Source organism: Balaenoptera acutorostrata, chromosome 3 (genome assembly GCF_949987535.1).
Source record: "Balaenoptera acutorostrata chromosome 3, mBalAcu1.1, whole genome shotgun sequence".
NCBI lineage: Eukaryota > Metazoa > Chordata > Mammalia > Artiodactyla > Balaenopteridae > Balaenoptera > Balaenoptera acutorostrata.
The window spans coordinates 5,541,336-5,558,333 of record NC_080066.1 but is presented as its reverse complement, the minus strand read 5'-3'; the positions used below and the strand labels follow the sequence as shown (position 1 = coordinate 5,558,333).

Here is a 16,998-nt window from a genome sequence, read left to right as displayed (position 1 = left end):
GCATCCTGTCTTACTCCTTACAAATAATTCTGAGAGATGGCTGGGTCTCTAATGGGACTCTGCCACTAACTGCGGTTTATCAAGCACATCACTCTGGCCTCTGGGCCTCTGAGTTCTTACCAGTAAACTAAGAGACTTGGACTGACTAGGTGACCTCCGAGGTTCCTTCCACCCTGTTAATTGTCTGATACTCATTTAGCTAGGGCCCTGTTAGCTAAGCCAGAGGAGTGTGAGTGAGGTCCAGAACTGGGTCGAGATGCTTGCCTCACACCTGTCCATCTCATATTCTCAAAACTCTTCAGGGATGGAGGACTTGGGCCTTTCTTTAAACCCAAAGCCAGAGGATTGGATTCTACCTGGCAGGAACAGAACTGCATGTTTCTTACAATACAAGCTACATCAACTGAAAAAAAAAAAAAAAATCCCAGTCATTGTAGGACCAGAGACCACAAAAATTCATGTATTCCTGTGTTTGGCCATGCATCTGTTAGTCATTCACGCATCAAACAGACTGATCCTTTGGCATACAAAGACTGCCGCTGTGGGTTCCGTGAAAGGGGACAGAGGCTGTGTATTACTGCTCCGTGGTTAAATTTTCATCTGTTTCTTCTACTTGCTGAAAATTGTGCCTCTAGTTCCACGCAGCCAAGAGTGATGGCTTACGGCTCCCTTGGGCTTACGCTGCCTCCACTTGGGACCTCTGGGGATGAGACCTCCTACAAGAAGAGCTCTCTTCCGTACAGCAAGTGGAGTGTGGAGATGACCCCTTAGCCACTGCCCATGGACTTGTGCCCCGGGGGACGGACAGAAGCCCAGTGCTGTGGAGTGGGACCATGGCCTCCGGAATGAGCCCGCTACTGACGTCGCCTTCACTACCGACAGACCCTTCGCGTCTGCTCCTCCAACTGCCCCCTTATTCTCCTCTTCCGACCCACAGACACAACTCAGCACTGGATCCTCTCCCCTAGGTCCCCTCTTTCTGCTTGGGCTCCCCAGGCACTTGATTTTATAAGTGAGCAAACTAGCATCCCCAGGCCGTGCAGAGAGTTGAGCGGCGGTGCTGAGCCTGGAAACGACCTCCTGGCAGCGTCTGGAACATAGTGGGCACCAAAGACCGAATGGACGGATGGAACCCAGACCACCTGGCTTCACAGGATGCCCACTTCGCAATTCATGTTCGAGATCCTAACACTTTTCCCAATATTGATAAATGAAGTGTGGGTTCATCCGAAAAAGAGTTCAGAATGGTTCCAGAGTAACCCTAGTTTTATTCCCCCCCCCCACTATTTTTTCAGTTGGCCTTTACCCTGTGACAGTCCCCTGCGTGTAGACTGTCATTTTTATATTTTACCAAAATACTTACTCTTACTTTAGGCTTCCTTGCATTTTAGTGCCGGTCCTGCTGTTAATTTGTACCTGGTCTTGATCCTGACCTCTCTGTACCACGACTTTCTTATTTTTCGTATAAACAGATGACAGTAAATTATCTCTAACCTCTCCTCTTCCGATCTTAACATTCTATGTGTCCCTGTGTTTACAACAATAAACACGATGACTTTTAGAAAGAATATTTCCACTTCTGACAACCCAAACTGATATAGGAGGTTTAAAACCCTGAAGGCTGGTCCTATCCAAGCATAATTTACCTTGGTATTGAATAATACACTTGCGCGCTATTAAAAATCCCACGAACACAAACATTATCTGGCAGCAGCATTGGCAGTTGAATATTTTTCTCTTTGCTAATGACTCTGTCTAAGTAGCAGGACCAAGAAATTAACTTGAATGTCTGCAAAATGAATGACTGGCTTTGTATGAACTTAAACTGCAGAGATATTATGTAAGATACTGGATGTTCGGGGGCATTTCGCATCCAGTGTCCATCTAGCTATAAAGATAGATGGCTGGTGCCGCAATGCCCACCTTCACGAACCCCTGGACCATGAACTCTAAATTGGAGCCAAGCTCCCAGCCTCGCCAGTGCATTGCCTGCCTGTTTCTAAACCTCTGCAGACCTCCATCCCCATAATTGGGTCCACTCGGCAACCGTACACAGCAGATCTCTACCCCAACTTCTCCCAACAGTCCTTTTTCACATTTCTTTATCTCTTAGTAAAGGTGAGTTACAAATTGTACAAACAAAAATGACTTAGCTTGTATATGATTTATGCAACTTTCAATATAAATACATTTGCAAATCAGAAAAGGAACCTTATGGTTGGCCATGGCTTCAAATTTCTCATTCTGAAAATAGGAAATTTATAAAACCAACCTGGCCCTTCCTCAGGTCTCTGCCCTGATAACATGACTTCATCATTTACTCCATTGATCTCTTACACTCAGCTGCTCTTTTGTCACCAGCACCCTGCCCTCCCGGCATGCTTAAGCTTCTTCACCACTAAGACAAATAATAATAACAACTTTCCTTTGATCCTGACTTACCACAGATGATGGCCCTTTATCCCTGTATACCATTCACTTTCCTAATTCTGGGGAAAAGCTGAGAAGCTCTTGTATCTCCTAACCCATCGTGATCTGGAGTCTTCCAGTACTACCCACACCAGTCCTGCTTCTTACAAGGTCATCAAAGACTGAATCTGGTGGCTTCATTTCAGCCTCATCTGCTGGATTTGACACCTCTGCCCACCCACTCTTAAAACTGACTTCACTGTTGGTTTCTATGCTACCATTCTCTTCTGCTTCTCCACTCATCTCCTTGAGTACCCTTCAGTCTCCTTGCCCTTTGTTTCTCCATCTTCCCCCTAAATGGTGATTTAGGGCCAAGAGTTTACTTGGCCCTTTTCTCTTTACAAAATACTCGTATACAGGATTCCACCTACTTCTGTGGTTTTAACAACCATCCAAGTATACAGAAATTATCCTCAAGTGGATATGTCCAGCTCAGACCCCATCCTGAGCACTGAACCCATTTGCTGAACTCTATAAGGGACGCAGTGTAGACCTTCAAACTCAAGTTTCCAAATCAAACTGAGTAGTCTATCCCTTTAGTACTCTCTTAGCCAATGGCATTATTATTTACCCATTCTTCAAGCAAATCATCTTAACCCCTGCATCTCTATCACCCCTCCCCCCGACCCTCCACCGTGTAATTAGCCTCTAGGCTTCGTTGGCTACACCAACATAAGCTTGCCAGTACATCCTTTCTCTCCACTCCCAAGACCACTGCCCAAGGTTTTTCCATAGCTCTCCAGTCAGCCTTTATACCATCCTTCTCTTTCTCTGCCGACCCTAGCCTCACACGGCTGCCCGTTATTATTATAAAACACCGTTTTGAGTACATTACAGAAAACGTTCATCAACTCCCCGCACTGGCTATAGGATAATTTCAAATTCTTCACAGAGCACAAAAGAGTTTGTCCAGTTCGGATGTTCTCTATAGACCCTGGGTCTCCACACGCTCCCCAGCACAGAGCTACAGCCCAAATGTCTGCGCACGCTCGCGCTTCTGTGCACAATCTACCCTGTTCTCTCCCCGGAGCTTCCTCCCCTGGCTTCTGTGCCACATGTCTACTAGTGAAATTCTGCCGCGTAAATGTCATCTTTGGTGTGAAACCTTCTCTGGCTTCCAGGCCCAAATGAATCACTCCTGTTTCCTCGTGATCATTATTACAGTTTACTGAGTCCTGGGTCCACGAAGTGCTTGGTGCTGTGCTAGCAGAAAGGTTCATAGACAGGGTCTTCTTTTACCGAAGACCTGGAGGCCCAGGATCCTAAGCTGGTTGCTCCTCCGAGTATTCCACAGCACCGCCTCCACCACTGCCCCTGGCACGTGCCTCTCTGGGGATGCCCACCATCCACGTCATGGCGACTAGGGCTGGCATGGACGGAGGGCTTTCTGTGTGACAAGCGGATCACCGACATGACCTCCAGTATCCCAACGACAAATCTGACACAGATACTCTTACTGTCCCCGTTTCACAATTAAGGAAACCGAAGCTGAAAGATTGGCTTTCTCCCAGGCGACTCAACTAGAAAATGGCAGAATTCAGGCTCAGCCCCAGGGCCGCCCGGCCACAGAGCTGGATTTCTCAAGCACAGCGCTGTGGCGAGCCACACCGCTGGTGCAGTTCGCTTTCTATATCCACGTGCCGCTCAAGTGCTTAGCAGCACCTGCTTCTCATACTCGCATCTCCCCGCAGGCGGGGCTACCCCAGCTACTTCATGCGGGATCCCCTGATCCTGACAACTTGTTGGACTATTACATTTTGTATTTTACCGTATCTGCCAGACTGGACTCCTCCCAACACCTGTATATGGGTTTATTTTCTTATCTCCATGCCTAATGACCAGATTATATTTGAGGTTTTACTTCCTCCTGTTTCCTCTGGCTACAGCTTGTGAAGTCAAGCCCAGCTGTGTGCTGAGATATGGCGCTGGTTACGAGAAAGCCCAGTCTGTGTATTTATATCTCATGCAGGTGGAAAATCCTACTCATGACCCCAGGAGGGAAAAAATGCAGGCATGCTGGGTGTGCCTTTGACCTAGGCTTTGTTTTGTTCACACACCTTTGCATGTTGAATCTTATGGATTAGGGACTTTACCAAAGAGAAGAAACTGTACCTGGAACCATACAGACTGGGAGAAAGTGATGGAGAATTGCCCACCAGAGACAAAACTGTAAGGCAGACAAGCTGTCTCTGTCCCATTTGACCTTCTCTTGAAGGCACCTCTACTGCTTCAATGCTTCATTTCACCTTCATGTTTAAAGGTTATTTTAGAAGAGTACAGAGTTCCTGATTGATAGTTATTTTCTTCCTTCAAATTTAAGATACCAACTCTTGTCTTTTTTCCTTCCGGTTATCACTGTTGAGAAGTCAGCATTCAGTCTGCCACTTCCTAAAAGATAATCTGTTCACCCGCTCATGTACTCTCCTGGATGATTGTTACATTTTTTTCTTTATCTTTTAGATAAAGATTAAAATCTTTAAGTTTTCTCAGATAAGTATGTCTTTCTATTTATCCTGCTTGGCTGTATACAGGCTCCCTTGGGATTCTTGTTTTGTAAATTGATATCTCTCATCAGTTTTGGAAAAGTCTTAGTCATCAGCTCTTCAAATATTGTTCCTGCTCCATTTCTAAATGTATGTAAATGTATCTTACATCTTTTATATGTGTCCTATATTTGTCTTAACCTCTACTCTGTATTTTTCATCCTTTTGCTTTGTTTTGTTTTGTTTTTTCTGGATAGATTCTTCTGATATCTTCCAATTCACTTGTTCTCTCATCTCTGTCTAATTTGCCTAATATACAAAAAACAAACAAGCAGGGCTTCCCTGGTGGCGCAATGGTTGAGAATCTGCCTGCCAATGCAGGGGACACGGGTTCGAGCCCTGGTCTGGGAAGATCCCACATGCCGCGGAGCAACTAGGCCCGTGAGCCACAACTACTGAGCCTGCACGTCTGGAGCCTGTGCTCCGCAACAAGAGAGGCCGCGATAGTGAGAGGCCTGCGCACCGCGATGAAGAGTGGCCCCCACTTGCCGCAACTAGAGAAAGCCCTCGCACAGAAACGAAGACCCAACACAGCCATAAATAAATAAATAAATAAATAATTAAAAAAAAAAAAAACAACAACAAGCAAAACACCCCAAACCCTTCCACTGAGATATTAATTTCAGCTTCTGTGTTTATCCACTTTAAATTTTTCAGTTTTTTAAAAAAAATATTTGCAATGTCACTTTTTATGATTTGCAGTCCTTGCTGAAAGTTTTAATTTTGACTTTTATCTCCATAAGCTTAGTAACCATAGTTGTTTACTAACCTGTGCCTGGTAATTTTAGCACCTGGCCTATTAGTGTTTATTTCCATTGTCTGTTATTTATGTTATAACTCATTTATGTTGCATTGTCTCCTCCTATATATAAATATCTTTGATAGTGTGCTTGCTGTTGCATATGAAAATTATTGGTAGAAATGAGGTCTGGGATGATTTCATCTCCCTTTGAAGAAGAGTTTAAATTGCTTTGGCCAGATGTCCAAGGCCTAGATGCATTAGCAATGCAAGGTTCCTCTCATTATTCCATGGCTTGAGATTTAGGGAGGCCACTCAGATGAATCGACGCTTGGATGCGGTCTTCCTGAAAGCTGTTCCTTTCATTTTACCTAGGATTCAGGAGAGTTTACCAGGACCTGCACCCTACTCAGGTCCTGGACTCAAACTTTGCTCCTCTTTGCCCTGAAAGGCTCTGAGAAGTGCCACTAACTCCTTCTGGATCAGCAAATGCCCCACGGGCAAAAGCATCCCAAGTACCAAGCTCACATCTCTCTTGGATATTAACTCAGAAATTTCACACCATCTTGTGAGTTCCTTGTTGCATTTAGGAAAATGTTGTAAAATATCATCCAAAGTTTCAAAATTGTCTTTGTCAGGAGAGTTACCATTATGGAAAGTGGATGTCCTACACCTTAAGTTTGGTGTAGGACATAATGCTTTGCCAATTTAGACTCTGAAGATTCATGTTAAAAGGTTAATATATAACCATAAATCAAATGAACTTTTAAGTAGATTAATGACTTAATCTTGTAAAATAATACTTGAAATCAAACTGTTAGCCTGGACTACTTTGAAAATTATGAAACAACTTTTGAATTTTCCTGAGTTAAATTTGAAAGCTAGCCAGTTGGAATTTGTATAAGAAACGGTCAGGAAACTAAAACAGAAAGATCCATTAGCCAAGAGGATCTGGTTTATATTTGAATGAAATATCTCTAAATACAAATGAAAGATGGAAAACCTTGTGTTAAAATAAAATCAGGTAACCAAAAAAATTAAATTAAAGACAAAAAGAAAATTTCAAAATACAACCTCATTCACCCTTACATTTAACATATAGTTTCAGGTGAAAATGTATTAAACCTGTTGGTAGTGATGGAAACTTTTTGTCATTGAACCAACTAACTATACTGAACCAACTATATCCCTTTTCCTCCACCCCCTGTCTCCCCATCTAGTCTGTTCTATCAGACACTGATTTGTTCAAGTAGCAGATCAAGATATCCTGATCTCAAGAAAAGTAGAACCCTGTGAGAACCCCCAGAGAGTTAATAATAATTGATTTAAAGTGGTTATGGTAAATCCATTATCATAATCCACTAAACTTTCCTAATCTCTCTTGCAGCCACTTCTGGCCAATGATCTGTAAGGGGGCTTCTGTAAAAATTTTGCTTTCTTGATTAAAAAAAAAAATACAAAATAGAAACAACTAACACTATTCCTTCTCGTCTTCTTCAGATCTGAACTTAGGATGTTCCAAACTGCTGCAGCCATTTTTGGACCATGAGGTAACAACCACAAAATGAAAAGCCAATTCACTAAGAATGGTAGAGCAGAGACTCAGTTGCTAAACAAACCTCCTGGTTTATATTTAGGTAAAAAAATAAACGTCCTTATATTTTAAGTTGCTAATAGTTGAGTTTCCCATGATTTGACATAGAAAACATTCATGACTAACACATTCACTAAACATGCTCTTATGGCAATGTTTTGACCCAGGTTTGACTAGAGACAATGCTTGAGATTTGTGTCACTTACCATAATACAAGAGTCCTGAGGTTCAAGGTCAAAGTCAGTGAAGTTCAAGAGAACACGGTGATGTTTTTCCACCTGAATGACCCATGCACAGTCTGTACTGCTCCTATAAGGACTGGGGTAATTTGGAGAATGAATCTCTCCACTGGGAGCTTGGAAAATGCCACCACAACCTGTAGATGGGAGACCCAATTCAATAATGAGAGGAATCCCTGATGCACAAAACTTTACACCATTACCCGGGAGCACAGAACGATATGCTACTTTGTCTGACCACCATTTTTATGTAGTCTGTGCTAAACATCCTGAAGAACTGAATGTTCACCATTAATTCATGCATCCCAACAAAATGAAGAAGTATGCCTAAGAAAAGACTTCAAATACTTTAAATACTCATGCCAAAGGTTATTTTAAAAATACTGAAAAATAATGCAAATAAAATCATATTTTTACAAAGCCATGAAATGCCTCTTCATTGTTCTCTAAAAATATAACATACTGTAAGAATAACACATCTTCTAAGAATTTTGATAATTCAGTAGTGTACGCTTTTATAAATTATTTAACATCTGTCTTTTAAAATTTAATATTCTGGACCTTGTACAGTCATTCAGTTTTTTTAATTCCTATGATGTAATCAAATATCTATCACTGTCTAACTCTATGACCCATCATTTCTTGGGTTTATGATAATATAAACTAATAATGGGAAAATTCAGTATTATTTTCTGATAATTGAGAATCATTTTTGGGTAATCTAAACACCATGTAAATATAATTTTCATTAAATTCATGCACCATTAACTTTAGGAAAGCTCTAATATACTTACTATATCACCTCTGGCCTACAGAAGTGGAGCCATAAGGCAGCCTGGAGTCATGTCTTTGCTTTGGCATTTTTTAGCTGTGTGACTTTGGACAGGCCACTAACTACCCTAAGCTTCCATTTCTTCATCAGTAAGATAAGGACAAGAAATAATCTTCCCTCAGAGGGCGGTTGTGAGGATTAAATGAGAGAGTCTTTGTAGAATAGTTAGAAAAATGCCTGACATACAGTAAGCGTTCAATAAACGCTGCTATTATTAGTAGATGTATAGATTAACATCTGCTAAAAGATTTTGTGCATTAATACTTTATTTTTAAAACTCTGCAACAGGTAATTTATTTAGACAGCCTAAGATCTTGGGCAGAAAGTCACTATATAACAAAAGGTAATAATTCCTTGAAATTCACAAATTTAACATTTGCCAAGCATCCAAATGCGTGGCATAAAGTAATTTACCGCTTTGTCGATGCCCAAATTGAGGCTGGTGAACAGGCAGAAGTCCCTTGGAGAGAAAGCGAGTCTAACCAACCACGCTGCTTCTGCTTTCAGCATGGGTGTGCACACTTGCATGGGCTGGTTTTCACATACGAGGTGACTCTTTGGAAGTTAAACTCTCTTTCTCAGGGAAGCGTATGTGCCATTAGAGAAGTCACAGAGCTGTGACGGAGGATGTAGCCGTCACATCGCTCTCTAAACACTTCGTGAAATTTAACGAGGGCTCAGCTTAAGTATTTTGAGACAGCTCCTTGGTTCACCCACCTCCAGGGACCGCTCTCCATGAGATATTGAAGCCTCTCCCATTTATGGACCAGTCAGTCTTGAATCGGATTGCCAGCTCATTTCCAGTGCTGGAGACCTGCATGGGATTCTCAGACGATCTTTGCACACACAGCTGGGCTATCCTGGGAGAGTGGAAATCAGGGCCTCCATAGATCTATGATGGGACGGAGAAAAAAAAGAACTTGAGAGAGATATTTAAGCAATTACGAGCCTTCCGCTGATTCCCCTTTAGCACCAGCGTGTGGATCCTATTATCAGCAGAGATTGAAATCTCAGCCTCCCCACGTGGGGACACACTGTAAACTTGAGCTGGATTTTCCAAGGCACTCCCTCTGCCCTCGTAACACACAAGTTCAACCGCCCATGAAATGCCTGCTTGTTCCCTCAGCCAGAGCTGCAGAGCTGAACTGAGTAGATTATCCCAGACTCTCCCCTATCTCCCCTTCCCCTCTTCCAAGTCCACATAGGATCCCCTGCTTTCTTTGGCAGAGGCGTATGGCAGATAATCCGGTATCAAGTCTGATTTTCTAACTCTTCTGGGCGCATAGGAATAGCCTTAGCATAAAGCTATTTTGTTTGTTCACTGAAGGCTATTGATCACTGCTACATTTTTAGGATTTTCCACTTTGCAGCCCGAATGCTTTAGCAGATCAGGCATTTAATATGATATTTCTGCCCCTTCAGAGGGAATGAAAACGTAACCTCTATCTGTGTGTTCTGCGGTCCCCTCAGGGAGGGAGTCCTACAGGCCCCTCTGTACCTTCTCCTAGCACAGACGCTCACAGAAGCAAGATGGAGAGCATTCAGCTCCTGCTCGGGAATCGCCCTGGACTCTGCCCCGCTAGGTCCACCCCACTTGTCCCGGGGTCTCCTAGGCTCCTCCAGTTTGCAGCTATTGGGCTGGATGCAATACCCCGGCGACACACTCCTCGTGGCAACTCTCCCCTGGATCTCACGTCCAGCATCTTGCAGGAGGTCTGGCCCGGCCCAGGGGCACCTCCAGGAGGCCTCACACACAGGTTTCTCAAGGGCCCCTTGGACAACCCGTGTGCAGGGGTGTGGGGGGAAGATAAGGATCCCACAGAAGGTGTAGCCCCCGGACCTTCGATCCTGCCACACTTGCGTTAGTGCAAGAACCACCAGTTGTGCTGACAGTTCTCAGGTACGCTGGCATCTGTGCCCTTCCCCCTCCCGGCTGGAACCGGACCCGAGAAAGGTGGCCCAGTGGGTGCATGGGTGCGTGTGGCCCTGCCCACCCCGACTTGCGCCGCTCTCCCACCCGAACATCTCCCCACCCTGAGGCCCCGCGCCCCTGCCCTGCCCCCCACCCCCCGCCCCCGAGGGCGGCTTCTGACTGATGTGGGCATCACTCAAGTGTCCTCCGGGAGGGAGAGCGAGAACAAGCAGCCTACTTTCGGCGAAGAGTGTGTGATTTGAATCCATAATGATTTCTTTGTCTGATTAATTCCCCCCAGCCATGCGGGAAAGGCCGAAATGAATGAAACCACTGTTCCAGGAGCGCCCAGCGCAAGGGCTGTAATTGCAAAGGAATGAAGCGAGCCAACCGCTTGGTGCTGATTTTCACTAGGAGGAGCTCTGTTTGTGTGGCCCCCCCAAGTCCCATGAGAGGCAGGACTGGAGGCAGAGCCCCGTGTGGCCCTTCCCACGTACACATATGCAAATGACACAAACCGCACTGCTTCTGGTTTAGCACCCTTGAGATTCCCCTGCCCCCTGGCCTGGGGCGGAGCTCTGAGCCCGAAACCCACAGCCTGGGCTCCCAATCGTCCACCCCACGAGCAGCACATATTTGGACAGAACACTGAGCGCACGCGTTTAGTTCTAACAAAGAAAACTTGCACGTCAGCAAAATATTCTGGTTTCCCTGCTCAGGGTCCCCTTGAGATCGCAAACAAAACGGGTATGAGTCGGCTGGGCCTAGAAGCCTCCAGAAGAGTAAACACTGCAGCTTTTGACATTCTTTGCTTTCCCTCTTACTGAGCCGGGTTCACAAAGACAGCGGGGGAGAGACCAGCGGAGGCTAACGGCCCGCAATTGTCTGGGTTCACTGCCCTGAGGAGTGGCTTTCCTTTCCTGCTCTGTGCTGTTCAGGCTCCTTTCTCAGAGACTGAAGTGAAATCAGCCAGTGTTTCTCTAACTGAAACAATACAATGGTACTTTCCGCTTCCACAAATTAAAACCAATAGTTAGCACATGACTCTTCAAAAGAGGAAAAAGATGGAAAGAATTTCAGGGTGTGCTTCGTTGGATTACAGCATATGACTCAACTTTGTGGGAAAAAGAATTGGTCTGATGATCAGAGATTAAAAAATGTGTTTTTAGCCAACGCTCAGGATATAGAACATTTCAAAGCCTATGGTTTTAATCTGTTTTGAACAGTTCTTTCTGCTCTGTTAGCTCCATTTACTGCTACAATCAAGTCAGCATTCCAGGGTTATGAGTAACCAAGCGGCCGTTGCTTAATGCAACTGGCCACTCTCCGGACACTGCTTTTTGAGAGAAAAACAGATGGGCTCTTGGTTAGATCAGGTGAACCTCAGGTAAACTGGATACCTGGAGACAGTGAGGCCCTACTGGGCTCCGAACAGGACGGGGACAGATGGGTGGAGAAAGTCAGCGATGTTTCCAGGCCACACACCCACCTGGGGTAAAATACTGTGAAACCTGTTGCTAACATGTTATCAGCGTCCATGTGATAAGGGATGGAAAAAAATCATTTTATTGTCATTAACCCAAATTGATGACAGCACCTTCTTGAGTATTTGCAGAGACGTCAAACAAGGTTTGGAGGGAAAAAGTCAGGGGGTTCACTCACTTCAGCCTTAAGAAAAAAACTTGCCCAAATATTTAAGGGCTTCAAAATACTCCCTCAAACCCTGGCTGGATAGGCCACGGGAGCCCACCTTGTCCTGATACAAATAAGCCCCAAGCAGACCGCAGCCTCTTCTCACGGTCCTTTCTGTGCAGGACCCTGTTTGAACGCTGCTGCACGGAGGCCTTGTGCTGTCCCTCTGTCCCCAGGGCTGCTCGCAGGGAACAGGCCTGCCCTTTGCTCTCTCACGTAATGGGTGGGACAAAAACCAAAGCACAATGAACCCATTTACATGTTGCCAAGTAGGCAACAATCACACGAGCTTTGCAATATGAAATTGAAGGGTGAGGAACGTGTCACGTTACCGTGGAACACTCGGCTGCCAGCCCTTTGTGCGGGTTAAGGGTTTTCATGCGGCTGAGAAATCTGGCCCGCGGGAGGGAGCGTCTCGACATTCCCCACGTGAGCGTTACTCCTGCTTCACAGTCTGAGCTGAGCGTGAGTTTCGTGAATTTCGGGGGCCACCCTATTCTCTCCTCGGAAGAAACTGGTCCTCTTCTGATCTGGAGTTATGCCTGGGCAGCCGGACTTACGTGAAGACAGGGTTCGGGTTGCACGCAAGGACTCACCGGCTCTGTCTCCAGTCCCACTTACTGCAGCATCGTCCTCCTTTGCAGAGACTCGAGCCGCTAAATGTGACTCCAGTGACACCGCGTCTACTCAGTGAGGACGTGATTTGAGAACCCCACTTCTTTTCAAGGAGACAACTTGGTTTGTAATTAAATAAGGTTTTTAAGTTTTGAAGTTTCCTATACAGTCCTGCCAACAAGCCCCTCCTTTCAGTACCTTGCACACTGCCCACATCTGTCCTTCTACACTGGCTGACATGGCGTGTGCAGCGGGGACGGATTCAGTTCTCAGCTCTTCCACTCACTATCCTTATGGTTGTGGAAAAACCCAGCAATCTTTCTGAGCCTCCGTTTTGACAACAGTGAAATGGGGAGCAGTAAAATCCCCCTCTTACCTCACAGGATTAGTTAACATTCAAATGGGAAAATGGATGTTGAAATCCCTTTGCAAATCACCTTAAGTGTACATTATCACTGCACAACAATTGGAGATGTGACGCTTTCATTTATCCCACAAATGTATATCAAGTGTTTACTATTTGCCAAGTGCTCTACGGCTCTGGGGGTATAGCAGTGAAACAAAACAAAACAGAACAAAAACAGACAAATACCCAGCCTTCGTGGAGCTTAAGTTCTACTAGATACAGAACCTTGTCATGAGGCAGTCCCTACTGCTGAGGCGATAGGAGTTTCATGTGTACTTGGAAATCATCTAATGACTAGATTCCTGCAACAAACAGCTGATTATAACCGATTCTCAAGGGCCATCTTAATTACCCGAGATAAAGCCACTGCAGCAGTGCTGGAAAAGCTGCGGGCACTTCCTCAGCTCCCTGCCCTGTCCCACCCCGAGCACCCACGTCTGCTTTACACTCTGCCGCCCACTGCCTTTCCCAAGGGAGCTTTCTCAGGCTGCAAGTGTGGGGCACTGACGATCCCAGGTTCCATCAGTGGGGACGGGAGCTGGGCGACCAATGCCTTGTGTCCTCAGAGGGAAGATTCCGAGGAGCAGACCTCCTAGGACCTCGGGGATCGCAGCAGGATTAAGCCCACGTCGCCCACAGGGGCTCCCTTCCTTGGCTCTCTCTCCTCAGCCTCCCCCCATGGTTGCCTCCCTTCTGCCGCCTGGTATCACCTCCTAATTACACGACCTGCCACCCAGCCATTCGGGCACTGCTTTTAGGGAAACCCAAACTGAGATATGAACCCCATTTGTCTGCAAGCATCATTCACCAAGGGCTGATACTCATCGAAATGTCTAAGAATAGAACACTGCTGGCCCCTGGAAAGAATTTAGGGTTTTCTGCAGAGTGATTTCCAGCTCCACCCCAAATCCTATGACGTGCGGAAAACTATCTAAATTCCTACCTCCAGGACATCGAAGTTGCAGCTGGCGTGATACTCCACATCAAAGTCATGGATGGTGAGCTGAACACAGCTCCCAGGGGCTGTGCGGATGTACCAGATACACTCCTTGTTGGCGGGGTACCTGTTAGGGTAGCCGGGGCTACTGAAGGTGCCTGTGTCCCCAGACAACTCCCCACCACAACCTGTGAAAAGAGCAAGGCTCAGTCAGTTCAAAGAGGGCATCGGCCACTGGGAAAAAGCCAAAAATCCAGCTACGCAAAATATAACTCAAAATGCACGATGCCTAGTTTAGGAGAGAAGTTATAAAGTCATAATAAAGTTATAATGAGCAGTTATAAAACAATGAGAAAAAACCATGGCTACAGCTTATTAAATTCACTCTTTTAAAAAAATTGATTATATCATTTGTTACGATAATTCGCAGCTCTTATTCTCACCACATCAAACCTTTGGTAATATTTTCAAAACGTCAACCTAATTTTTAGATCTTCTTCATTATATATAGGTAAGAATTTCCTGGTAGGAGGTACAATAGACTGTATGAGCAGTCAACGCCAGGTTGCTTGGTCTTCAGTTTCCTTGTACCTAATGCATTATTTCTAAGTCCTTTCAGACCTAAGATGTGGAATTCTAAGTGCTAAAAATCCTTACCTTTGTATGAGAGACTGTAGGAAATTTAAAAATATATATATATGATATGTCTACAAAAAGCCTTCACAGAGATGTTTATAGCAGCCTTATTCTTAATTGCTAGAACTTGAAAGCAACGAAGATGTCCTTCAGTAGCTGAATTAGATAAGTAAACTGTGGTCCATCCAGACATGGGATATTATTCAACACTAACAACAAATGGACTATCAAGCCACAAAAAGACACGGAGGAAATATATATGCATATTAAGACGTTAAAGAGGGACTTCCCTGGTGGCGCAGTGGATAAGAATCTGCCTGCCAATGCAGGGGACGCAGGTTCCATCCCTGGTCCAGGAAGATCCCACATGGTGCGGAGCAACTAAGCCCATGAGCCACAACTACTGAGCCTGCGCTCTAGCCTGCGAGCCACAACTACTGAGCCCGCGAGCCACAACTACTGAAGCCCATGTGCCTAGAGCCCGTGCTCCGCAACAAGAGAAGCCACCTCAATGAGAAGCCCGTGCACCGCAACAAAGAGTAGCCCCCGCTCACCGCAACTAGAGAAAGCCCGCGTGCAGCAACGAAGACCCAGTGCAGCCAAAAATAAATAAAATTAAATGTAAAAAGAAAAAAAAAAAAGTGAAAGAAACCAGTCTGGAAAAGCTACATACTGTATCATTCTGACTGTATGACATTCTGGAAAAGGCAAAACTATGGAGACAGTAAAACGACCAGTGGTTGCCGGGGGCTGGAGGGGAAGCAGAGATGAATGGGTAGAGTGCTTTTTTTGAAGATTTTTAGGGTGGTAAAACTACTCTGTATGATACCGTTAGGGTGGACACATGTCAAAAATTTGTCGAAACCCACAGAATGTACAACATCAGGAGTGAACCCTAATATAAGCTGTGGACTTTGTCAACACAGAGTCATCAGTTGTAACAAATGCCCCATTCTGGTGGAGGAGGCTGATAATGGTGGACTCTGTGCATGGGTGGGGACCGGGCTACATGGGAGCTCCACTTCCCACTCAGTTTTGCTGTGAACCTAAAACTCTTCTAAAAAATAAAGTGAATGATATATAAAAACAGCAACAAAAATGATACAGGTCCTGGCCCTGGGAAACGTATATCTAAAAACCAACCAACCAAACAAAAAACTGACGTATTAAACCCAAGCATGGAAAAAAGAGTCTAGCATATGTTTTATGAATGTATACATCATGCCTTAGAAAGTAATTAAGGCAAATCGTTATAACAAATAATCAAATGCTACAACACATGGTACACAGTAAAACACTGCCACTGCTTACTGAGCGCACAGATGCACTTTACAGATAGTTCCTATTTTAACGCTCATAAGAACCACACGGAGCAAATATCGTTATTATCTGCATTTCTCGAAGGAGCAAATCAGTGCAAACATAGGTCAAGTGGTTTGTGCACGGCACCTAAGTCGTGAGTGGTGGAGTCACCCGCGCGCAGAATCTCCCACTATCAACCAGTCCGTGCAGTCCGGCAACGCGGGGTTCTTAATTACTACACTCCACAGACTCACATAGGTGGTAAGGATTCAGAGACTGCAGAATGGAAAGGGAGAGAAAAATTTATGGGAGAAGTAAAACTTGAGGAAGGTTCAAATTTTAAAGACAAAATTAGAAAAAAATAAAGATAAAATTAGAAAAAAAGATAAACTTTTTTCTAAAAATTCTAAATATTTTTCTTTTGTTTTCCAAAAGCAATTTTTGGTGATTAAAAAAAATTGTTTGCTCTGTTAACATATATCTCTTTTCTATTTTCCAGAATATTCTTAATCAGTTGGTAAATTCTTCCAAGCACCTTCCCTTACTGAGCGTCAAGGCTTTTCATGTTTAAAAATGACAATGCCTCCTCACTCCATTGTGAATGTCTGTGCATTTTCACATTAAGACACTAAAGCTGAGGTCATGTCTACTATCCACCTTTGCAAATTTATTTGTCTGTACAGGGAGTTATAAAAAAGTGTTATAAAAGTTCAAAAGAAAGAGTCTTCATACAGAATCTCCACTTAACTGAAAAGAGCTGAGAATTCCAAGAAGGATCCTGATTGTGTAAAGAAATCGGATTCCAGCTCAACACGCTACCATCTTCTTGAATGGCCAGTTTCCTGCTTCCATTTGAAAAACCTCTGTGTTTTCAGACTTTAAATTTGTTGTACAGGACAGTATCTTTCCTATCAAGTTTCTGCTTTTATTTCTGGTTAAAGTCCTGCGAAAAAGCTATTTAAAATTAGACGTGTTGACATTGTTTGTAGCCTGTGGTGAATGTTAAAAAAACATAAGTGCGTGAAGATTCAAAAATATTTTTCCGACTACAGCCATCCATGGAAAATATTCCTGAAGCCAAA

General features: G+C 44.5%; 1 protein-coding gene across 2 annotated transcripts in view; it reads right to left on the bottom strand.

Moving 5' to 3' along the window:
• CUBN (cubilin) overlaps nt 1-16,998 on the bottom strand; it is a 290,843-nt gene that overhangs the window by 145,227 nt on the left and 128,618 nt on the right. For both annotated transcript variants that reach the window (XM_007196413.2, XM_057544323.1), the window contains 3 exons: nt 13,985-14,166; nt 9,134-9,308; nt 7,552-7,721 (listed from right to left, as the gene is read on the bottom strand). In XM_007196413.2, the coding sequence (XP_007196475.2) occupies nt 7,552-7,721; nt 9,134-9,308; nt 13,985-14,166 (527 nt within the window). The remainder of the gene's footprint in view (nt 1-7,551; nt 7,722-9,133; nt 9,309-13,984; nt 14,167-16,998) is intronic.